Source organism: Oncorhynchus nerka, linkage group LG4, assembly GCF_034236695.1.
Source record: "Oncorhynchus nerka isolate Pitt River linkage group LG4, Oner_Uvic_2.0, whole genome shotgun sequence".
NCBI classification, from domain to species: Eukaryota; Metazoa; Chordata; class Actinopteri; order Salmoniformes; family Salmonidae; genus Oncorhynchus; species Oncorhynchus nerka.
In genome coordinates, this window is record NC_088399.1 from 33,971,617 (window position 1) to 33,996,833 (window position 25,217).

The following is a 25,217-nucleotide window of genomic DNA, read 5'->3' on the forward strand; positions in this document are numbered from 1 at the left end:
TGTTAGGCGAGTCTCACCAGGGCTGTCTCCATCTCGGTCCACGTTCCTACGGAGGGTCCTGGTCTTGGTGGGCAGTTGTGGAGCCTGCTGCATGGGGCCCAGCACCACCTTCTTCCCTTTCTTGCCCAACTCCTTCTCCACCTCTGTCACATGACACACACACACACACCAGCATCAGAGACTGTGTATTAACCTACTTCTTGCTCTTATAACCCTTAAACAGCTCTGAAGTACAGCACCTGGAAAACAGATGGCAAATTAACTCCTCTAAGCTGAAAGATTACTGACCCAAATATTGTCTGGAAGTGCTTAGAAGCTATTCTCTCTCAATCTGGTTTGATCTAGCACACAACCTACAGATAATACCTCAAATTGAAGAGTTACAGTTGTCTTAAATTCAGCTATAACGTGAGTAATTGTGACAATATAAGGACTCACCGTCAGAGATGCTGGACTCCTGAAACATGGTCTCAAAGGCCTGGTGGGTCTCAGCAAAGGAGGGCCGCTCGGTCGGGTTCCACTTCCAGCCTGGGAGATAGGGAGAGAACAGGAAATGAGGTTTGGTACCAATCACAAAACTGTCTGCATGATATGAATGTGTCTGGTTATTTCACATTCAGGGATTTTTCAATATTGGCAGACATGTTTCAACTATATTGAACAAAAAGAAACACAACATGCAACAATTTCAAAGATTTGACTGAGTTACAGGTATATAGAAGGAAATAAGTAAATTAAAATAAATAAGTTAGGCCGTAATCTATGCATTTCACATGACTGGGAATACAGATACCTTAAAAAAAAGGTAGGGGCGTGGATCAGAAAACCAGTCAGTATCTGGTGTGACCATCATTTGCCTCATGCAGCGCGACACATCTTCTTTGCATAGAGTTGATCAGGCTGTACATTTGGGCCTGTGGAATGTTGTCCCACTCATCTTCAATGGCTGTGCGAAGTTGCTGGATATTGGTGGGAACTGGAACTTTGTCGTACACATCGATCCAGAGCATCCCACACATGCTCAATTGGTGACATGTCTGGTGAGTATGGCCATGGAAGAACTGGGACAATTACAGCCTCCAGGAATTGTGTACAGATCCTTGCGACATGGGGCTGTGCATTATCATGCTGAAACATGGTGATGGCAGCAGATTAATGGCACGACAATGGGCATCAGGATCTCATCACAGTATCTCTGTGCACTCAAATTGTTATTGATAAAATGCAATTGTGTTCGTTGTCTGTAGCTTATGCCTGCCCAAACCATAACTGCACTGTCACAACGTTGACATCAGCAAACCGCTCCCCCACATGACGCCATACACAAGGTCTGTGGATAGTGAGGCCGGTTGGACGTACTGCCAAATTCTCAAAACTGACGTTGGAGGCGGCTTATGGTAGAGAAATTAACATTCTCTGGCAACAGCTCTGGTGGACATTTCTGCAGTCAGCATGCCAATTGCACGCACCCTCAAAACTTGAGACATCGGTGGCCATTGTGTTGTTTGACAAAATGGCACATTTTAGAGTGGCCTTTTATTATCCCCAGCACAAGGGGCTCCTGTGTAATGATCATGCTGTTTAATCAGCTTATTGATATGCCACAGCTGTCAGGTGGGTGGATTATATATAGTACTTCCGGTGCCGACAGAGATGGCTGCCTCGCTTCGCGTTCCTAGGAAACTATGCAGTATTTTGTTTTTTGACGTGTTATTTCTTACATTGGTACCCCAGGTAATCTTAGGTTTCATTACATACAGTCGGGAAGAAGTACTGAATATAAGAGCAACGTCAACTCACCATCAGTACGACCAGGAATATGACTTTCGCAAAGCGGATCCTGTGTTCTGCCTTCCACCCAGGACAACGGAATGGATCCCAGCCTGCGACCCAAAACAACGGCGTCGTAAAAGAGGCAACGAAGCTGTCTTCTGGTCAGGCTCCAGAGACGGGCACATCGCGCACCACTCCCCAGCATACTACTCGCCAATGTCCAGTCTCTTGACCACAAGGTTGATGAAATCCGAGCACGGGTAGCATTCCAGAGAGACATCAGAGACTGTAACGTTCTTTGCTTCACGGAAACATGGCTCACTCGAGAGACGCTAACGGAGTCGGTGCAGCCAGCTGGTTTCTTCACGCTGACAGAAACAAATATCTTTCTGCTAAGAAGAGGGACGGGGGGGTATGCCTTATGATTAACGAGACGTGGTGTGATCATAACATCATACAGGAACTCAAGTCCTTCTGTTCACTTGATTTAGAATTCCTCACAATCAAATGTTGACTGCTTTATCCACCAAGGGAATTCTCTTCGATTACAATCACAGCCGTATATATTCCCCAAGCAGACACATCGATGGCCTTGAACAAACTTTATATAACTCTTTGCAAACTGGAAACCACATATCCCGAGGCTGCATTCATTGTAGCTGGGGATTTTAACAAGGCTAATCTGAAAACAAGATTCCCTAAAATGTATCAGCATATCGATTGCGCAACCAGGGCTGGTAAAACCTTGGATCATTGCTATTATAACTTCCGCGACGCATATAAGGCCCTCCCCCGCCCTCCTTTCGGAAAAGCTTACCACGACTCCATTTTGTTGCTCCCTGCCTACAGACAGAAACTAAAACAAGAAGCTCCCGCGCTCAGGTTTGTTCAAAGCTGGTCCGACCAATCTGATTCCACGCTTCAAGACTGCTTCGATCACGTGGATATGTTCCTCATTGCTTCCAACATCAACATTGACGAATAGACTGATTCGGTGAGCGAGTTCATTAGAAAGTGCATTGACGATGTCTTTCCCATAGCAATGATTAAAACATTCCCAAACCAGAAACCGTGGATTGATGGCAGCATACACGTGAAACTGAAAGCGCGAACCACTGCTTTTAACCAGGGCAAGGTGACTGGAAACATGACCGAATACAAACAGTGTAGCTATTCCCTCCGCAAGGCAATCCAACAAGCTAAGCGTCAGTATAGAGACAAAGTGGAGTCACAATTCAACGGCTTAGACACAAGAGGTATGTAGCAGGGTCTACAGTCAATCACGGATTACAAAGAGAATACCAGCCCCGTCACGGACCAGGATGTCTTGCTCCCAGACAGACTAAATAACTTTTTTGCCCGCTTTGAGGACAATACAGTGCCACTGACACGGCCCGCAAACAAAACCTGCGGACTCTCCTTCACTGCAGCTGAAGGACAAGAGGAATACCTATGTGAGAATGCTGTTCATCGACTACAGCTCAGCATTTAACACCATAGTACCCTCCAAACTCGTCATCAAGCTCGAGACCCTGGGTCTCGACCCCTCCCTGTGCAACTGGGTACTGGACTTCCTGACGGGCCACCCCCAGGTGGTGAGGGTAGGTAACAACATCTCCACCCCGCTGATCCTCAACACTGTGGCCCCACAAGGGTGAGTTCTGAACCCTCTCCTGTTCCATCCTCCTGATGGGACAGTAGTGGAGAGGGTAGTAAGTTTTAAGTTCCTCGACGTACACATCACGGACAAACTGAATTGGTCCCCCCACACAGACAGCGTCGTGAAGAAGGCGCAGCAGCGCCTCTTCAACCTCAGGAGGCTAAAGAAATTTGGCTTGTTACCAAAAGCACTCACAAACTTCTACATATGCACAATCGAGAGCATCCTATCGTACCGCCTGGTACGGCAACTGCTCTGCCCACAACCGTAAGTCTCTCCAGAGGGTAGTGATGTCTGCACAACGCATCACCGGGGGCAAACTACCTACCCTCCAGGACACCTACACCACCCGATGTCACAGGAAGGCCATAAAGATCATCAAGGACAACAACCACCCGAGCCACTGCCTGTTCACCCTGCTATCATCCAGAAGGCGAGGTCAGTACAGGTGCATCTAAGCAGGGACCGAGAGACTGAAAAACAGCTTCTATCGCAAGGCCATCAGACTGTTAAACAGCCACCATTAACATTGAGTGGCTGCTGCCAACACACTGACTCAACTCCAGCCACTTTAATAATGGGAATTGATGGAAATTGATGTAAAATATATCACTAGCCACTTTAAACAATGCTACTTAATATAATGTTTACATACCCTACATTACTCATCTCATATGTATATGTATATACTGTACTCGATACCATCTACTGCATCTTGCCTATGCCGTTCTGTAGCATCACTCATTCATATATCTTTATGTACATATTCTTTATCCCTTTACACTTGTGTGTATAAGGTAGTAGTTTTGGAATTGTTAGGTTAGATTACTCGTTGGTTATTACTGCATTGTCGGAACTAGAAGCACAAGCATTTCGCTACACTCGCATTAACATCTGCTAACCATGTGTATGTGACAAATACATTTGATTTGATTGATATATTATATTGACAGGGATGTCAACAAATTTGTGGAAAAAAATGATAGAAATAAGCTTTTTGGCGTATGGAACATTTCTGGGATCTTTTATTTCAGCTCATGAAACATGGGACCAACACTTTACATGTTGCGTTTATATTTTTGTTCAGTATAGTTAGTCATTAAGCACTCAATGACTTCATTCAAGTAGACATTAAACAAACAAAACATGATGAAGGTAGTTAGAGAACTATTTTGAGAAGCCAGGCTGTGCCATTTAGACATAGACAGATGTATGTGTACTCACAGGCCCTCATGAGCTGGTAGACCTTCTCTGGGCAGCCCTCCGGACGGTCCATGCGGTAGTCCTTCTCTAGGAGCTCATACACCTGGGAGAGGTCTATGCCAGGGTACGGAGACATCCCATAGGTGGCGATCTCCCACAGCAACACACCGAACGCTGGGAGTTTGGGATAACAAAGTACAGAGATTAGTCTATTTGCATGCCAAAACAAGACTATGACATTGTAATCACAATGACATAACTAATTCTAAATATCAGAAATACATTTGTCATTGAGTTACTGTGTCATATTCAAACTCACCCCAGACGTCAGATTTGATGGAGAACTTGTTGTAGGCCAGGCTCTCCGGGGCGGTCCACTTGATGGGGAACTTGGCCCCAGCGTGGGCCGTGTACGTGTCCCCCGTCATCAGCCTGCTCAGCCCGAAGTCTGCCACCTTCACCAGGTGGTTCTCCCCCACCAGACAGTTACGGGCTGCCAGGTCCCTGGAGCACAGAGCGAAAACAGATGAGCATGATGTATTTTTTTAGGATGGCAATTCTCTTCTAATATTCATGTCTTTAGGTGTTGTCTGTTACGTGGGCACTTGAGTATGAAGCTGAGTCTCAACAAGCTTGACAATTAAAAGCAAATTGGGGAATCGACAAGAGGACATAAATCACATCTTCTAGGCCATAATAAAACATGCTGGGGCAAAGTCAATCTCACAGCAACAGCGCACATGTGATATTTCTGTCTGGGGGAGGGGAGGACAAATGATAGGCAAGAGTGAGGGGCAGGGGAGGTTAGTGAAAGGTAAGAAATGCGAAGAGAGAGAAACTGAGGTTAAGCTATTGTCATGTCTCACCTGTGGATGAAGTTCTTCCTCTCTAGGTACTCCATGGCGGAGGAGATCTGCGTGGCCATGTAGAGCAGCACCACAGCGTTCACCTCCTCCCTGTTACACTCCCTCAGGTAGTCCAGCAGGTTGCCATGGGTCATGAACTCTGTGATGATGTAGAATGGGGGCTCCCGCGTGCACACACCTGGCAGAGAGAGAGAGGCAGAGTTAGTCACAGTACTGACAATGGCAGTACAGTGTGGCATTTCACAAAGAGACAATTAAGACTGAGGGCTCTAGTTAAAAGTAGTGCAATATCAAGGGAATAGGGTGCTGTTTGAGACGCAGCCTGAGACATAACCCAGTAACTCACCCAGTAGCTGCACCAGGTTGGGGTGTTTGATCTCCTTCATGACAGCAGCCTCCTTTAGGAACTCCTCCACCTCCATGGTGTCCTCCTGAGTGGGTGAGAACAGGGCCAGAGGGTCAACCACACACATCAGGTGAAAATATATTCAAAGAGTTAGCTACATCTACACTGCCTTCAGAAAGCATTCATACCCCTTGACATATTCCACATTTTGTTGTGTTACAGCCTGAATTCAAAATGGATTGTACAATATTTGCACATTATTCTTAAAACAGTTATTCAAGCTCTGCCAAATTGTTTGTTGATGATTGCTAGACAACCCTTTTCAGATCTTGCCATAGATTGTCAAGTAGATTTAATTCAAAACTGTAACTCGGCCACTCAGGAACATTTACTGTGTTCTTGGTAAAAGCAACTCCAGTGTAGATTGCCAGTGTGTTCTTGGTAAAAGCAACTCCAGTGTAGATTGCCAGTGTGTTCTTGGTAAAAGCAACTCCAGTGTAGATTGCCAGTGTGTTCTTGGTAAAAGCAACTCCAGTGTAGATTGCCAGTGTGTTCTTGGTAAAAGCAACTCCAGTGTAGATTGCCAGTGTGTTCTTGGTAAAAGCAACTCCAGTGTAGATTGCCAGTGCCACCTTTTTTTGCAGTATTACTTTAATGCAAACAGGATGCATGTTTTAGAATATTTTTTATTCTGTAAAGGCTTCCTTTTCACTCTGTCATTTAGGTTGGTATTGTGGAGTAATGACAATGTTGTTGATCCATCCTCAGTTTTCTCCTATCACAGCCATTAAACTCGAAATGTTTTAAGCAAATTTCAATTTACAAAAACCCCCAGATGTTTTCGTCTATTGAGCTTCTAGTCATTTTATAGCTACTGTTTACAGGCCTCCTGGGCCATATACAGCGTTCCTCACTGAGTTCCCTGAATTCCTATCGGACCTTGTAGTCATAGCAGATAATATTCTAATTTTTGGTGACTTTAATATTCAAATGGAAAAGTCCACAGACCCACTCCAAAAGGCTTTCGGAGCCATCATCAACTCAGTGGGTTTTGTCCAACATGTCTCTGGACCTACTCACTGCCACAGTCATACTCTGGACCTAGTTTTGTCCCATGGAATAAAATGTTGTGGATCTTAATGTTTTTCCTCATAATCCTGGACTATCGGACCACCATTTTATTACGTTTGCAATCGCAACAAATAATCTCCTCAGACCCCAACAAGGAACATCAAAAGTCATGCTATAAATTCTCAGACAACCCAAAGACTCCTTGATGCCCTTCCAGACTCCCTCTGCCTACCCAAGGACGTCAGAGGACAAAAATCAGTTAACTGAGGTTAACTGAACCACCTAACTGAGGAACTCAATTTAACCTTGCGTAATACCCTAGATGCAGTTGCACCCCTAAAAACATTTGTCATAAGAAACTAGCTCCCTGGTACACAGAAAATACCCGAACTCTGAAGCAAGCTTCCAAAAAATTGGAACGGAAATGTCGCCACACCAAACTGGAAGTCTTCCGACTAGCTTGGAAAGACAGTACCGTGCAGTACCGAAGAGCCCTCACTGCTGCTACATCATCCTATTTTTACAACTTAATTGAGGAAAATAAGAACAATCCGAAATGTATTTTTGATACTATCGCAAAGCTAACTAAAAAGCAGCATTCCCCAAGAGAGGATGACTTTCACTTCAGCAGTAATAAATTCATGAACTTCTTTGAGGAAAAGATCATGATCATTGGAAAGCAAATTTCGGACTCCTCTTTAAATCTGTGTATTCCTCCAAAGCTCAGTTGTCCTGAGTCTGCACAACTCTGCCAGGACCTAGGATCAAGGGAGACACTCAAGTGTTTTAGTACTATATCTCTTGACACAATGATGAAAATAATCATGGCAGTATGCAACCTTCAAGCTGCATACTGGACCCTATTCCAACTAAACTACTGAAACAGCTGCTTCCTGTGCTTGGCCCTCCTATGTTGAACATAATAAATGGCTCCCTATCCACCGGATGTGTACCAAACTAACTAAAAGTGGCAGTAATAAAGCCTCACCTGAAAAAGCCAAATCTTGACCCAGAAAATATTAAAAACTATCGGCCTATATCGAATCTTCCATTCCTCTCAATTGTTTTTGAAAAAGCTGTTGCGCAGCAACTCACTACCTTCTTGAAGACAAACACTGTATACGAAATGCTTCAGTCTGGTTTTAGACCCCATCATAGCACTGAGACACTTGTGAAGGTGGTAAATTACATTTTAATGGTGTCAGACCGAGGCTCTGCATCTGTCCTCGTGCTCCTAGACCTTAGTGCTGCTTTTCAAATCAAATCAAATTTTATTTGTCACATACACATGGTTAGCAGATGTTAATGCGAGTGTAGCGAAATGCTTGTGCTTCTAGTTCCGACAATTTTTTCATAACACATAACATTGCACAAATCAGAAACTTTGTCCAAAAATGATGCAGAAAAATTAATCCATGCTTTTGTTACTTCTAGGGTAGACTACTGCAATGCTCTACTTTCCGGCTACCTGGATAAAGCACTAAATAAACTTCAGCTAGTGCTAAATACTGCTGCTAGAATCCTGATTAGAACCCCAAAATCATATTACTCCAGTGCTAGCCTCCCTAAACTGGCTTCCTGTTAAGGCAAGGGCTACAAAGCATTACATGGGCTTGCTCCTGCCTATCTTTCCGATTTGGTCCTGCCGTTCATACCTACAAGTACAAGGTCACAAGACGCAGGCCTCCTAATTGTCCTAATTGTCATCCCTAGAATTTCTAAGCAAACAGCTGGAGGCAGGGATTTCTCCTATAGAGTTCAATTTTTATGGAATGGTCTGCCTACCCATGTGAGAGAAGCAGACTCGGTCTCAACCTTTAAGTCTTTATTGAAAACTCATCTCTTCAGTAGGTCCTGTGATTGAGTGTAGTCTGGCCCAGGAGTGTGAAGGTGAACGGAAAGGCTCTGGAGCAACGAACCACCCTTGCTGTCTCTGCCTGGCAAGTTCCCCTCTCTCCAATGGGATTCTCTGCCTCTAACCCTATTACAGGGGCTGAGTCACTGGCTTACTGGTGGTGCTCTTCCATGCCGTCCCTAGGAGGGGGACGTCACTTGAGTGGGTTGAGTCACTGATGTGATCTTCCTGTCTGGGTTGGCGCCCCCCCTTGGGTTGTGCCGTGGCGGAGCTCTTTGTGGGATATACTCGGCCTTGTCTCAGGATGGTAAGTTGGTGATTGAAGATATCCCTCTAGTGGTGTGGGGGCTGTGCTTTGGCAAAGTGGGTGGGGTTATATCCTGCCTGTTTGGCCCTGTACAGGGGTATCATCGGATGGGGCCACAGTGTCTCCTGACCCCTCCTGTCTCAGCCTCCAGTATTTATGCTGCAGTAATTTGTGTCGGGGGGCTAGGTTCAGTCTGTTATATCTGGAGTACTTCTCCTGTTTTATCCGGTGTCCTGTGTGAACTTAAGTACGCTCTCTCTAATTCTCTCTTTCTATCTCTCTCGGAGGACCTGAGCCCTAGGACCATGTCTCAGGACTACCTGGCATGATGACTCCTTGCTGTCCCCAGTCCACCTGGCCGTGCTGCTGCTCCAGTTTCAACTGTTCTGCCTGCGGCTATGGAACCCTGACCTGTTCACCGGACGTGCTACCTGTCCCAGACCTGCTGTTTTCAACTCTCTAGAGACAGCAGGAGCGGTAGAGATACTCTCAATCATCGGCTATGAAAAGCCAACTGACATATAGTCCTGAGGTACTGACCTGTTGCACCCTCGACAACCACTGTGATTATTATTATTTGACCATGCTGGTCATTTATGAACATTTGAACATCTTGGCCATGTTCTGTTATAATCTCCACCCGGCACAGCCAGAAGAGGACTGGCCACCCTCATAGCCTGGTTCCTCTCTAGGTTTCTTCCTAGGTTTTGGCCTTTCTTGGGAGTTTTTCCTAGCCACCGTGCTTCTACACCTACATTGCTTGCTGTTTGGGGTTTTAGGCTGGGTTTCTGTACAGCACTTTAATATATCAGCTGATGTAAGATGGGCTATTTAAATAAATTTGATTTGATTTTAAAATCACCATTGGCATCATGGCGAAATCCCTGAACAGCTTCCTTCCTCTCCGGTAACTGAGTTAGGAAGGACGCCTGTATCTTTATAGTGACAGGGTGTATTGATACACCATCCAAAGTGTAATTAATAACTTAACCAGGCTCAAAGGGATATTCAGTGTTTGCTTTTTAATTTTGTTATTTTTACTCATCTATCAATAGGTTCCCTTCTTTGCGAGGCATTGGAAAACCTCCCTGGTCTCTGTAGTTGAATCTGTGTTTGACATTCACTGCTCGACTGAGGGGCCTTACAGATAATTGTATGTGTGGGGTACAGTGATGAGGTAGTGATTAAAAAACTATGTTAAACACAATTATTGCACACAAGTCCATGCAACTTATTATGTGACTTGTTCAGCAATCCTTTTACTCCTGAACTTATTTAGGTTTGCCATAAGAAAGGGTTTGAATATTTATTGACTCAAGCCATTTCAATTAATTTATCATTTCAAAAAACATAACTCCTCTTTGACATTATGTGGTATTGTGTGTAGTAGGCCAGTGACCAAAAATCTAAATGTAATCCATTTTAAATCCAGGCTGTAACAAAATGTGTAAAAAGTCCAGGGGTGTGAATACTTTGATGGCACTGTAGACTATACGCATGGCTAGCTTCACATGTTTCTACCTATAGAAGCGTTACAATAAGTGTGTTTGCTCAGCAGATGTCTAAACTGGGTAACCTTCTTCTGTTCTACACCAGGTGGTGGTATACTCAGCACAGTTCCCAGTTCCCATCACACCATCCTGAAACTCCACTGTTATTTTACAACTGCCTAACTAAGACTACAAGCAGCTAAAAGACAATATTGACAACTGCACTATTAACTACTACAAAAAAAGAAATACAAAAATAAACAAAAACGAACTACTACAGACAATATTGACTACAGCACTACATTAGGGTGGCAGGTAGCCTAGCGGCTAGAGCGTTGGGCCAGTAACCGAAAGGTAGCTGGTTCGAATACCTGAGCCGACAAGGTGAAAAATCTGTTGATGTGCCCTTGAGCAAGGCACTTAACCCTAATTTGATCCATGAGCGCCATACTACTATTATGGCTGACCTTGTAAGACAACACATTTCACTGCACCTATCCGGTGTATGTGACAAATAAAACAAAAACACTGTCATCAACTCATTCTGATGGTTTAATCCCTGGACTCCCAACAAACCCCCTGAGACGTGTACCTTGAGGGTCTTGACGGCCACGGTGAGGCTGTACTTCTTCCAGATCCCCTCGTAGACCTCTCCGTACTGGCCCCCGCCCAGCTTGTGCTTCATGGTGATGTCGGTGCGCTCCATCTCCCACTTGTCATAGTTGGGTGACACGCCATAGATGGTGGGCTTGTTGCGTTTGGGCGCCGGGTAGTGCAGTGTGGTGATGAGGCCATCGGCTACCGTGGAGTGGTGGTGAACCAGCTCTGCCAGGGTGTTGAATCGACTCTCAGACGACACATATAGCTGGGGAAAGGGAGAAGAGGGAAGAGACCATTTCCAGTTGAGACTCTATGACTGTTAAGCCCATAACAGAAAGGAGATTCAATGACCTTGGGAGTGAGAGGTTGGTTGGAACAACACCGGAGATGTGGGTTTAAATCCAGCTCGAGTTACATAGACGTTAAATAGGTAACTTTACATTAAAGTGTCTAATAGATGAACACCAAAGAGGATAGATACATGATTCTGTAGTATGAATCACCTGAACTGTCTGGATATGATAATATGTGGAAAAGCAGCACACTCAGAAAGCACGGAGAGCAAGAAAAGCACTTTTCAGCAGCAGATGATCTCTGGCGAGAGATATTGGTCAAGGCTGACTGAACATTGTCCATGTCTTATATAAGACCACAGTCCCAGATCCTGTGTTCCACTGTGGAAACATTCCGCACTCTTCATATCTGGATGGATTTCCAGAGTTTATAACATAATGTAAATGGAGATAATGTAAGTAGGTACTAACTGAGTAGGTAGGTCGTGAAAGAACCTGAAAAGAGCCGCATCCGAAGGTCTGGAACAATAAAGAGGCCTGTTCCGTTGTTCAACTACCTCACATTCAGCTTAAAGCTCCAACTTGACCACTTATCAGGGCCTGTCTCAGTAAAAACCATCCAAGCGGGAGCTCAATTTCATTAACACAAGAATCTGGGCTGATCAGTATACTGTCAATCATTGTGTTGTGTGGGGGTGATATGAGGAGTGTTCCACAGACAGGAGAGGTACACATATTGGGAAAGTCTGCATTCCAGCCGGCTGATTGTGAGCACAGTGGGAGATAGCGGAACTGCAGGGGACAGGGAGGGTAGGAGATTGATACTTTAACACACACACGCACGAGACCAGTGTGTGTGTGTCATTTTGTCTACGTGTGTGTGTTTGTGTGCGCGTGCTGGTCTGGTGTGGAACAGAGAGGTCGTTTGGAGCATTCCTCTCGTGCATGCCGTTCCACTCGCTCACCTCTGTGCAGTGAGGAATGCTGGGATCCGTATGACATAGAAAGGATGGCAGCTGTCCTGCGGTGGAGGTGGTTTACCTCAGCTGGCCTGACAGACAGCTGGGTTAAGAGAGGGGAGAAGACAGCTGGCAGACTGACTATCCTAATACTCATTTCCCAGTCTCCATTCCTCCTGACCACTAATAACGGTTGGTATAGCACAATAACAGTGTGTCCTAACAGTCACATACAGCCTCCTTTCCTTCAAACGGACAGGCTTCTGCAATGAATGATGATGCTGGTTGAGCTGAAAATATAATAGGTTGATAATGAACTATTAGGTACTGATTTTTCCACTCACTGTACTTTCACCTGGATTTGGTCCTCAGCATCTTTCTATTGAGGTCAGTGGTCATGAAGGAGAGGAGAGGCCATTTTAGAGTGTTGAAATATAGGCCTCTAACCGTAACCAGTTCCAGACCTGCCGTGTCCTCTCTAAATGAGCCTTTCCCAGAGGAGGTACAGTAAGCTGCTCTGTGGAGACCTACACTAAAGCCCACTGTCTGCCTTGGCCACAGCTTAATGGGCTGTTTAACCAGAGGAGCTCAGTGAGACAGTCATGCCACTTACAGCTGCCTCCAATAATCACTTAACCAGAGAGAGGTAAAACCCATGGATGTTTAGGACTTGGGGACATAGGACTCTGGCAGTGGTGGGAAAAGTACCCAATTGTCATACTTGAGTAAAAGTATCTTAACAGAAAATGACTTAAGTAAATGTTGCCCAGTACAACCCTACTTGAGTAAAAGTCTTAAAGCATTTGGTTTTAAATATACGTAAGTATCAAAAGTAAATGTAATTGCTAAAATATACTTAAGTATCAAAAGTAAAAGTATAAATAATTTCAAATTCCTTATGTTAAGCAAACCATATGGCACAATTTTCTTATTTTTTATTTACGGCTAGCCAGAGGCATGCTCCAACATTTAGACATCATTTACAAACGAAGCATGTGCTTAGTGAGTTCGCCAGACGAGAGGCAGTAGGGATGACCAGGGGTGTTCTCTTGACAATTGTGTGAATTAGATAATGTTCCTATCAGGCTAAGCATTCAAAATGTAACGAGTACATTTGGGTGTCAGGGAAAATGTATGGAGTAAAAAGTATAATATTTTCATAAAGTACATAAATGTAGTGAAGTAAAAGTAGCCAAAAATATAAAATAGTAAAGTAAAGATACCCCCAAAAACAAATTAAGTAGTACTTTCAAGTATTTTTACTTAAGTACTTACACCATTGGTCTCTGTCTGGGCACCTTTACATATGAAGATGTGATGTGATAGAGTAGAGGTAGGAGGTGTGTGTGTACTGTATATCCTCACCTTCCCGTCGGAGGCCGTGTTGATCCTGTAATGGTAGACGCGACCCTCGTAGCGCAGTGAGATAGACCTCTGCCCGGGGCTGCTCTCGCTCTCCCTGACCAGGAAGCTGCCGTTGATACCCGAGCTGAGCAGGTACTCAGCAGCGTTGCGCGACACAGGCCCATGGTACCAGCTGTGCTTCTCCAGGCTGTTGACCGGGGTGATGTAGTTACTGGGCACCCAGCCCTGGCCGTGGTTGGTCTGTGCCTCGCACCACTCCCCATTATGGTTATAACCCAGGACTCGCAGCTTCTCTCCTGCAGCACGGGTGGACATGCCATTAGGGTGAAATCAGGGGAAACTACAGGGGGATTCTACACTACATGCGAGACCTTTAAGGAGTACGGCAGGCGGTTTTTATATAGACACCACTCCAAGTAGATTTCTACTGGTTAAAGGAGAAACGTCACATGTAAAAGAGACTTACTATAGAATGGTTGATTGGTTGCTATAAATGACTAGTATAGTTACTATCCTAAAGGTTCTACATAATTGAGGCAATGCTTGCGCTGAGCTTGTGCTAACGTTTATTTCCAGTTGCATCATAGACCAACATGAAAGCGCCACATACTCAGTATTCTGAGACTGAGCCAGAGTGGTTAATCCACTGTATCTAATGTAATGTTTACTCAGATTGTGACATTGGGTTTTTTTCCCATTGGTTATGGGGTTAGCAGGGTTGATGTCACTGTCTGATCCTGGTTTTAGACTCAGCATAGCGGCTCAGCATAAACTACAATTCACACAAGAGAGTTTAATGCAAAAGTGTATTAGTTAATAATATATGTATTTTTAAACATTAACATGAAAACTGTACTTTTCAATTTGGAGATATGAAGATACGATGCCAACCCAACTTGTTTAGTAAGAAGCCCTAAATTCAATACTTTTTTTTATAGACTTCTGTATAAAATCTACCCTTATATAGCCTTAGTGACACAACTATTTAGATTGCCTTATTACATAACGTATTTTGCCTTTTTATTTCCTGGTATTTAAATATGAATTTTTGCATCTCTCTCTCTCCTGCCTGCTGCATTGTGTTCCAGCCGCTCCAGTGGAAAGAGCTCTTTGCCACAATGGGACCAGCTATGCTAGTTAGCAATAGCAGTAGCAGCTAGCAACAGCGCTCGTCCAATGATTTGTTTTATGTTTTAACGCTGACACATGGAATCATTACGTTGTCTTAGCCTGTATATGTTCGACCTAGCTGACAATCAAGGAGAGATAGGGAACGGGACACAAATATGTGGATTTCCAGACAGTCTAAACCCTCCCCATCCCCCCGAGAGGACACTGTACCCATCTCAGCGCAGTCAGAACTTTTAAATTAAGATAAAAACACAAGCAGTTCACACACACAGTCCTGCTTATCTACCGCTGATAAGGGCCGTTTTGCACATTGACCCCATGACGAAGGCAGGTCCCTGACAACAATAAGACCAGAGGGAGTATATTCACACAGCCTGTTGATGCTCTCTGGGCTATGATGGACGGTTTTACTGTTAAACGTTTCAGAGCACAGAGATGGTTCTCTGACGGGAATCTAATGTACCCTCACAGAGACGGTTCTCTGACGGGAAACTAATGTACCCTCACAGAGACAATTCTCTGACGGGAAACTAATGTACCCTCACAGAGACGGTTCTCTGACGGGAAACTAATGTACCCTCACAGAGACAGTTCTCTGACGGGAAACTAATGTACCCTCACAGAGACGGTTCTCTGATGGGAAACTAATGTGCCCTCACAGAGACGGTTCTGTGATGGGGAACTAATGTGCCCTCACAGAGACTGTTCTGTGATGGAAAACGAATGTACCCTCACAGAGACGGTTCTGTGATGGGAAACTAATGGACCCTCACAGAGACAGACTCACAGTGCAGAGCTGGGGACTGTTCCATTTCAAGTCACAGTACTGCATTTGATCGCAATTTCCTGTCACACACGCACTCACACACATTCTCTTACCTTTAGTTATGCTGAGAGTGTTGTCCCCACTGGCCACAAAGTCATACAGCGCAACAAAAAGGTTGGGGTCATTCTCGCTGGGCCCGGCCAGCAGGTTCTCTTTTGAGTTCCAGCGGGCCGCTTCGGTCAGACCCTGGGGCTCAAAGTCTGGTCTCTGGAGAGCTTCTGGAACACACAACAGACAGGTCCAACGTGAGAACATGTCTTTATCTATTAAACAAGTGGACATTGGGGGAAAGAGCGAGATCGGGAACTGGGAGTGAGTCGATCAGATCTGTGTTAAGTAAACCAACAACTAATCAAGTCAATAGACTTTCTATCACCATGTCATAGAAACAGACATAAGAGAAAAATACATTCTCAATGTACTGACATTTCAGTCTTCAGGCTATTCCAGGAACACACACAGACACTTAACACATTACAAACACTAAAGTCATTCACACCTGTATATGTAGCCTGTTCTTTAAAGAAAAAACTCCCCCCCCCCCCCCCCCCGTCACACCGAAGGAACATTTCTCAGAAAAGGTTTCATGGTTGCACTATTGTGCTGGCCTGCACAGCAGCTGTGATTTGACTATGGTATTAAAGGCAGCAATATGAACTGAGATCTTTCATTAAGACCAGGCCGATAACATTGTCCATCTCTGCACTACTTACCTTTCATTTCCTGGAGTACCACAGCTTTGCTTCAATTTCAAGACATTGTTTTCAATAACAAGACTCTCCAATAAGAGTTGACCCATCTTTGCCTGCAATGTCGTAGTAAGAAGGGAAATTCTAACTGTGATAAGCTTCCAATAAGGTCTGAAATAACATTGTTTACAGGCACTACAACAACAGATTATGCTCATTATACCCAAATAATGGGAGTTTGAGAGCCTGAGAGGGATCTGGATGACACATCAATGTCACCAGGACTGGAGAGAGAGAGTTGCAGAAGAGAGGTGGAAACAAAGGAAAGAGAAAGGGGAAGAGATAGAGGTGACTTTATTGTGTGATGGTGACTTCATTGTGTGGCCAAATCAGCTGTTTCAGCACCTTGCGCCTCTCACCACACACCTCCTCAGCTCGGACACGGCCTGAGAAAGCCAGGGTGATGAGAGAAAGGACAGGCCTGTTGGTAGTAGGCTAAACCACTGGGTTTATGCTAAACATTCCATTCAGGAGACAGGGAGGCTGTGATATAGTGAACCCTGGCAAAGCACTGATCCTTCATTGTTATGATCTTTATTTGTATCTTATGTCAAGCCAACAGCCCTGACAGAGCAATCTGGTGAAATGCAGACTGGAAGGCTATTTTGTGTTCTACTGTGGGCATACATAGCGTGATGAGAGCCACAGAGAGAGATCAAATAAATCCATGGTTACCACACACTGCTGACCGGCTGGGTGCTATGCGCTGGGGCTCTAACTGGGTACTGGGCACAGGACAGACATTAGGGATGTGCATGATGAACATTCCCGAGGAGTCTGAACACATTCTGCTCCCCAGCATTGAGCCACTGGTAGAGGGGCCTCCTGTTAACAGTGGATTGGGATTGCAGAGTAAAGAACTTAACCATTCAGACAATGAGCAGAAAGAAGGTCTCTCACTCTATAATCATTCATGACATTTGAGAATCCCTATCTTTCTAACTATAGGCTACAAGCGCAAGGGTGCATATGAGGAAAGACGGCTTGATTTCTGAAAGTGAGCGGCTGAAATCAATCGAACTCCAAGGCTATGATTCAAGTCGGAAAAAATAAGCTCTTCGATTTTGGAGAATAAACATTGGCAAACGAAGGTTGCATGGTGACGAAATAACAGAGTTGGAGGAAGATAAACAAATGAGTGTACTGAGTAAGACATGAGAGGAGGAGGGTGGAGGGGACAGACTGGTGTGTGGGCACTAGAACAGCCAACCCCCTACACATACTGTATGTCCATTTTACTGACCACAAACACCTCTGCTCTTAGTGAGTGAAGAGTGACAGCAGACTGATACACTGCATGATATCAGAGAGATAAATGGAATGAGACTGAACATGAGGCTAAAAAGAAAGAAGAAAAGCTAGAAATCCAGCAGTAGCTCGTGGAGAGGCGGGGATTACATCATATCCTGACTACATTACTGGGGAAGAGAATCCATCCAGCAGTGATGAAATATGTGTGGAAATCGAGGCACTCTATGACAGAGATGGTATGAGTATTAGAGATGAACTGATGAGCTGAAACTAACCCCAAACACACTGACAGAACACAGGATACAGAGATTGGCCTGGTGGAGTTTATCACAACCAGTACCTTCTTGACCTCAGATCAAAACACAGTAGGTCCAAACATTCCAGTTCCATGATGTAGAGCCAAGCCACGTGAGGTGAAGGACGGAAAATAACTTGCGCTTGGGCGATTCTGTTGCATCACCTGGCTGTTGACAACTGTGACGGGTGACAAAGAGCTTGATGCTGGATCAAGCCTGAGATCTGGAGGTCTAACCACTGTTTGGAGATCCTATCTGGATCTGTGGCTGGTGCCGCTGTAGACTAGTTAGCTCCCCCCAGCTCTACTGTGGTTAGGTCAAACATTGGGGCATTAAACATGAGGGTGAGTGAACCTGCCACACAGAGGGGGACAGGTGAAAATTGCTAGGAGTTATTGAAGAATTTGCAACACATACTGTTGCTATCAGTAATGTCAACTGAAAGAAGAGTAAATTGGGGTTTATCTTTCCTCTTGCAAATTCATTCAGTGGATATTCTTCTAGAGGGAATTGCTTAATTTTTTAAGAGAAATACAGAACACTTAATTCCAAATCAGAGACTGTTCATTCAACATGCTTTTTGGTTCATCTTCATTTTTGTGTATGTAAAGTTATAAAGATGAATCAACATTCACTTTGCTGGAATGTGTTCCGGGACCATTTTACACAATCCTGGGAGAAATGGTGGAAAAACGTACTCAATTGTCATACTTGAGTAAAAGTAAAGATACCTTAATAGAAAATTAGGCAAGTAAAAGTGAAAGTCACTCAGTAAAATGCTACTGCAGTAAGTCTAAAAGTATTTGGTTTTAAATATACTTAAGTAGCAAAAGTAAATGGAATCGCTAAAATGTACTTAAGTATCAAAAGTAAAAGTTTAAATAATTTCAACTTCCTTATATTAAGCAAACCAGACGGCAGTTTTTTTCCCCCTTTCATTTACAGATAGCCAAGGGCACACTCCAACACTCAAATAATTTATAAACGAAGCATTTGTGTTTAGTGAGTGACAGATCAGAGGCAGTAGAGATGACCAGGGTTGTTCTCTTGATAAGTGTGTGAATTGGACCATTTTCCTGTCAAAATGTAAGGACTACTTTTGTGTGTCAGGGAAAATGTTTGGAGTAAAAAATACATTATTTTCTTTAGAAATGTAGAAGTAAAAGTTGCCCAAAATATAAATAGTAAAGTAAAGTACAGATACCCCAAAAAAACGACTTAAGTAGTACTTTCAAGTATTTTTTACTTAAGTACTTTACACCACTGCCTGGGAGCATGTGACATGGGCCATTTCACAGTTTTCCATTACAAAACAATTTCACGGTTGAAACTCAATGTACTCTGGATTTCCCAGAATTCCATTAATCTTTGATTCAGGCTAATCCATTTAGCTCATCTTTGTTTCAAGTAGGGCAGAGTGTAGGCTTGGAAAATAAGTACAATAGCACACTTTATAAGGCATTTAGTCCTAAAAAAAAACCTCTACAACTCAGTTCAACTTGTCTTTGCACTTCATAACGTAGAAAAGCAATAAACAAGATGTAAATCTTAGCAAAGCACAAAAAGGAAAGTGTAGATTTAGATAAGATCCTCTCTCCTCATAAACAAAAGTAAAACGGGCCCAGCCGGGAATCAGATTTCCTTGTATTCTCCACCCCCCCTTCTTTCCTCTGCACCGAGCCAGTGTGTCTGGCTTCCCTCTCCCTCTCTCCCCCTCCTCCGCTTTCCAGAGCCCAGGAACGACAGAGGCTTAGAGAGCTCATCTTCTCCCTCTCTCGACCTTCTCACCTCCCTGCCCAGCACAACCAGCTCCTCTACACTGTCCTCTCCTTTCTTTCTCTGACCATCTTTGTCTTTCTCTGAGAATCAATCCCAAAACAAAAATCGCAATACCCCATGCCAACCCCCCTACAGCAGTTCCTCAAATTCTTACCTTCCAAGTAGCAGCTGGAGGAGGACGAGAGGCCTTTCTTAGATTTACACCCCACCAATTTCAGGCAAATCTCCAACATTTTCATTTGCTTTCTTTCGCTTCCACTTTAAAAATCCTGTTAGTTTGTCGGCCCAGTGTCCCTTCGGTTACCTTTCGACGGCAGATCAACAGAAAAAGTTTGAATTTTTTTGTGGTCGGTCATGAAAAGACAAAGAACATGAACAAAGAACAAGAATAAAAAGGTTAAGGAACAAGGGATTCTGCTTTTCTCCTCCGAATCTTTGGCTGTTATTACCCTTTTCTCTCCTCTCTTTCACCAAACAGAAAAGCGAACTCTGTGCTGCCAGCAAAGTCTACAAACTTTCTAGTCCAAGCGGCTCCATCTTTTTTTCTCTCTGTTTTTGGTTAGCTCCTCTCCGGAGGAGGCAGAAACGACCCAAAAGTGTCCGAAAGCGTGCTGGACATGCGGATGTGTCAGTTGAGTGGGCAGTAGGGCAGTCCGGATGGTGCCATTCCCGCTCCTGTCCCCTGTGTGTGCGTGTGTGTGTGTCCGTTAGCAGGAGAAGCACAGGGACTCACTCGTGCTACAGGCTGCCAACAAAGGGCCTCTTTCAGGATCTGCCTGCTGCACTGAATGACATCAGCTGGTTGGGCCCTCCCACCTCCCCCAACACACACTCAAGAAAGTGAGAGAGAGAACCACTATACACACACACCAAGAAGAACACAAACAGAAACATGCCAGTGTGCCAAAAACACATTCAAAAAGACAGATGAAACCTCTGTTGACAACCAAACTTGAAGTTAAAACTGAAAAGTCCATTCTGAAAAGTTTCTCTTTGTCCTTCTGTTTGAGAGTCACAAGACACTTTTTCTAAAGCCCCTCCTCCAGGACTTCAAACCCCACCCTCACTTCTCCCCCCCCCCTTCTCTTGCTCGGTTCTAAAATGTTTACAGGTTAGAGAGTGGGGTCTGGAAAATGGCTGGCTTTTTAAAGGCACAATAGTTGGAGCTTGGAGTAGAGAGCTATTACACAGTCAGATAACAGAGAAAAGCCCTCCCTTAACTTTTAAACTACTCAAATAAGGTTGAATTGCCCCGGGCTGTGTCAACTGGAGGTGAACTGTGATAACTGTGAAATCTAATATGTCTCAACTGATAAAATAAAGACATTCATCTAAAAGAAACATGCAGGGCCATGTGCTTCTAGGGAGAGAATGTTTGGCTGTTTCTGTGAGGAACAAAGAATCTCTGGCAGAAGTCAGGCACTCTTGCGACATGCCTTTCTCAGCTGTCTTTAGAGTGGCCATACATGTGTTGCGTCATACTTTAGCATCTTATGCCTTGGCAATGTTATCAACAAGAGTCACTTGAATGAATAGGCAATTACAGGCACAACCATGCAGTTGCTCCAAAACCAGAACATTGACACAATAAAAGGTGCAGAGGTAATTGTGGGTAAATTAAGTGTTACCACTATAGACGGAAGGCAATACTCAATATAGTCATAGACATTTACATTACATTTAAGTCATTTAGCAGACGCTCTTTTCCAGAGCGACTTACAAATTGGTGCATTCACCTTATGACATCCAGTGGAACAGTAGTGCAACTAAATCTTTTAAGGGGGGGGGGGGGGGGATTACTTTCTCCTATCCTAGGTATTCCTAGACGGATAGACTTGTGACTTCATTCGAGACCAGTATCCCTCAAAACAGCAGGTTATTCACTTCCCTTTATGCAGATGCTGTGTGTGTGTGTGTGTGTGTGTGTGTGTGTCTTACCTCTGCAGAGATCAGAGGCACACTTCAGCGGGTGACTCCAGACTGGCTGGAACCTTAGATGTGTCACTCCACAGCCCAGAAGCACACTGATAAAAGGACTGAATCAAGGCCAGGAGCCTGTTGCTATTGTTATGCCAGTCAATGAGGTTGTTATGCCAGTCAATGAGGTTGTTATGCCAGTCTATGAGGTTGTTATGCCAGTCAATGAGGTTGTTATGCCAGTCTATGAGGTTGTTATGCCAGTCTATGAGGTTGTTATGCCAGTCAATGAGGTTGTTATGCCAGTCTATGAGGTTGTTATGCCAGTCTATGAGGTTGTTATCCCAGTCTATGAGGTTGTTATGCCAGTCAATGAGGTTGTTATGCCAGTCAATGAGGTTGTTATGCCAGTCTATGAGGTTGTTATGCCAGTCTATGAGGTTGTTATGCCAGTCAATGAGGTTGTTATGCCAGTCTATGAGGTTGTTATGCCAGTCTATGAGGTTGTTATGCCAGTCTATGAGGTTGTTATGCCAGTCAATGAGGTTGTTATGCCAGTCTATGAGGTTGTTATGCCAGTCTATGAGGTTGTTATGCCAGTCAATGAGGTTGTTATGCCAGTCTATGAGGTTGTTATGCCAGTCTATGAGGTTGTTATGCCAGTCTATGAGGTTGTTATGCCAGTCTATGAGGTTGTTATGCCAGTCTATGAGGTTGTTATGCCAGTCTATGAGGTTGTTATGCCAGTCTATGAGGTTGTTATGCCAGTCTATGAGGTTGTTATGCCAGTCAATGAGGTTGTTATGCCAGTCTATGAGGTTGTTATGCCAGTCTATGAGGTTGTTATGCCAGTCAATGAGGTTGTTATGCCAGTCTATGAGGTTGTTATGCCAGTCTATGAGGTTGTTATGCCAGTCAATGAGGTTGTTATGCCAGTCTATGAGGTTGTTATGCCAGTCTATGAGGTTGTTATGCCAGTCTATGAGGTTGTTATGCCAGTCAATGAGGTTGTTATGCCAGTCTATGAGGTGTGAGTGCAGCAGTCTTGAAGGTGGTAATATGCCACCAAGAAGACAATAGGATTCTCCTAATGAGAGAGAAATATTCACAACTTTTTTGGTTTACTGACAAAATAGTCTAACATTCTATGCGATCCTCAAATCGGATGGAAATCCATACTTCAAACTCTTGGATATTAAGGCTACCCAATGGACTGTGGGATCCAAAAGGGTCATGGGTTTGAACTGGGCATCTTTTTCATTCAAGTTACTGTATCTTAACTGTGTGACTAATGTCGGGCGTGGGGGGGGGTGACATGTAGGCATTCTGACACATGGCGTTGCACTAAGTGATGACCTAAGTGCCCAGAGCATCCAGTCACATGCCAACATCATCTCAGCCTGGCATGGCAAACATGTGCGTTCCTCTCACCCACACAGTGCCTGCACAATAATCAAAGAGAAACGTACCCGCATCCTCCATCGCCCCACAACCCCATTAACTCACCACAGTCACTGAGCAGAGAGGGAAGAGGAGAGATGGAGGCGAGGCTGTAAAAAAGAGAGGGGGAAAAAGGTTGCAGATGGAGAAACATGAAGCACATTGTTTGGCGATGAGCTCATAGGAGAATCACTCCATTGCGTTTTATATAATCCGGCTCTCTCAGTATGTTAACAGTTAGCTGACGTACACAGGATGGTTTTCGGTCCTTTTCCTATTTTGCCCTGTTCTTTGTTCCCTTTTTCGAACCCCTCCAGCACAGGAGAGTTGGGGACTAAACTAAACAAAGCAGCAATGTGAAACACCATTTTAGTGTTGACAGCAAACCTTACAGAGCGGTAATTACGTGGGACAAGGAAAATATTCAGACAATGTTCAGGTAGTAACCTGAATATGGATATTCATGCTGAAAATGTACTAATATAACGCAAGCCCCTCTAGTGTAGGTCACAAAGGAATGCATCTAAAGATCATTAGAAGCAAAATTGGTAATGATAGCTGCTGTGACCATTGACTAATATGGATGATTTCCGGTTGAAAGGGAAATGAAAACGAGTAAAAGACCAACAGATGGGTAGTAGAGTGGTATTAGCTGCTCTGGGATTCATCATGTTGCTGTGGACTGGATGAATTGAAGAGAAGTAACCATAGGCTTCCAACAAAACATATACACTGGTATGGCCCCAGGGGTCTGTCTGTCTTATCCTCATTACTGCTTTCTGCCAAATGGGGCTAAGAGCGAGGACGTCAGTCAGTTCTCTTACAAAGTCGTCTCAGCGTCTCTCTGAGACACAAGGTAAGTAACCTACGCTGATCATTAAACACAGACATTGTATAACAATGTAAGAAATGTCAGCCATGCAGAACTTGGCACTCGTCCTGCCCATCTTCGTGAGGCAACGTAAAGTATTGGACCCAGAATTCAAATGAATGAAATGGAAAGAGACAGGTGCCCTGCTGTAAGTTAATATAAGCATTAGAAGTGTTTCTACACCATAATAGAAAGGCTCCTCATTCCATCGCTGCGTCTAACCAGCCTAGCGCCACCAGTGATACTCGTCCAGCCTCCCTCTTGCTAAGACAGACCGTGAGGAACCAGGCGCGCGGGTGTGTGTGTGTGTGTTGACTCAGGGCCACTAGAGAATGCAGCCTGGGTGTCTCGGCCTCGCAGGCCTGGAGATGAGAAGGGTTTTGAGTTCCACATATCCCCCATCGGCATGGCACAGCTGGGGTGGGAGATGGGCCATTTATGGTGGGGCCCGGAGGGTAAGGTTTTGGGTAGGGTAGCGTTTAAGACGACCGGGTGACAAATCAATGGTGTGTGTGTTTGTGTGCGTCTCTGCACACATGCACATACAGTGCATTCAGAAAGTATTCAGACCCCTTGGCTTTTTCCACATTTTGTTACTTTACAGCCTTATTCTAAAATGAACTCTATTGTCTGCCATATTTTGGCAAATATGCTCTGACATGCACTGTGGGACTTTATATAGACAGGTGTGTGCCTTTCCAAATCATGTCCAATCAATTGAATTTACCACCGGTGGACTCCAATCGAGTTGTAGAAACATCTCAAGGATAATCAATGGAAACAGGATGCACCGGAGCAAAATTTCAAGTCTCATAGCAAAGGAGCTGAATACTTAGGTAAAGAAGTTACTTCAGTTTTATATTTTTAATAAATTAGCAAAAAGTCCCAAAAAACAGCTTTTGCTTTGTCATTATGGAGTATTGTGTGTAACAGGCTGTAACGTAACCTACTCATTCAAGGGTTTTCTTTATTTTTACTATTTTCTACATTGTAATATAATAGTAAAGACATCAAAAATATGAAATTACGCATATGGAATCATGCAGTAAGCAAAAAAAGTGTTTAAATAAATTCTTCAAAGTAGCCACACTTTGCCTTAAACTCTGCACACTCTTGGCATTCTCTCAACCAGCTTCACCTGGAATGCTTTTCCAACATTCTTGAAGGAG

At 44.2% G+C, this 25,217-nt stretch overlaps 1 protein-coding gene across 2 annotated transcripts in view; it reads right to left on the reverse strand.

The window, feature by feature from the left end:
* LOC115122653 (tyrosine-protein kinase ABL1-like) overlaps positions 1-25,217 on the reverse strand; it is a 78,158-nt gene that overhangs the window by 3,124 nt on the left and 49,817 nt on the right. Inside the window, exons 1-10 of one of the 2 annotated variants that reach the window (XM_029651895.2) lie at positions 19,975-20,814; positions 15,799-15,963; positions 13,789-14,084; positions 11,164-11,436; positions 5,849-5,933; positions 5,503-5,680; positions 4,956-5,140; positions 4,658-4,810; positions 439-528; positions 18-143 (exon numbers count right to left, since the gene is read on the reverse strand). In XM_029651895.2, coding sequence (XP_029507755.1) covers positions 18-143; positions 439-528; positions 4,658-4,810; positions 4,956-5,140; positions 5,503-5,680; positions 5,849-5,933; positions 11,164-11,436; positions 13,789-14,084; positions 15,799-15,963; positions 19,975-20,059 — 1,636 coding nt within the window. In that variant the 5' untranslated portion in view covers positions 20,060-20,814. Of the gene's footprint in view, positions 1-17; positions 144-438; positions 529-4,657; positions 4,811-4,955; positions 5,141-5,502; positions 5,681-5,848; positions 5,934-11,163; positions 11,437-13,788; positions 14,085-15,798; positions 15,964-19,974; positions 20,815-25,217 lie in introns of those variants that run through there. The other variant, XM_029651888.2, reaches the window with a different exon arrangement.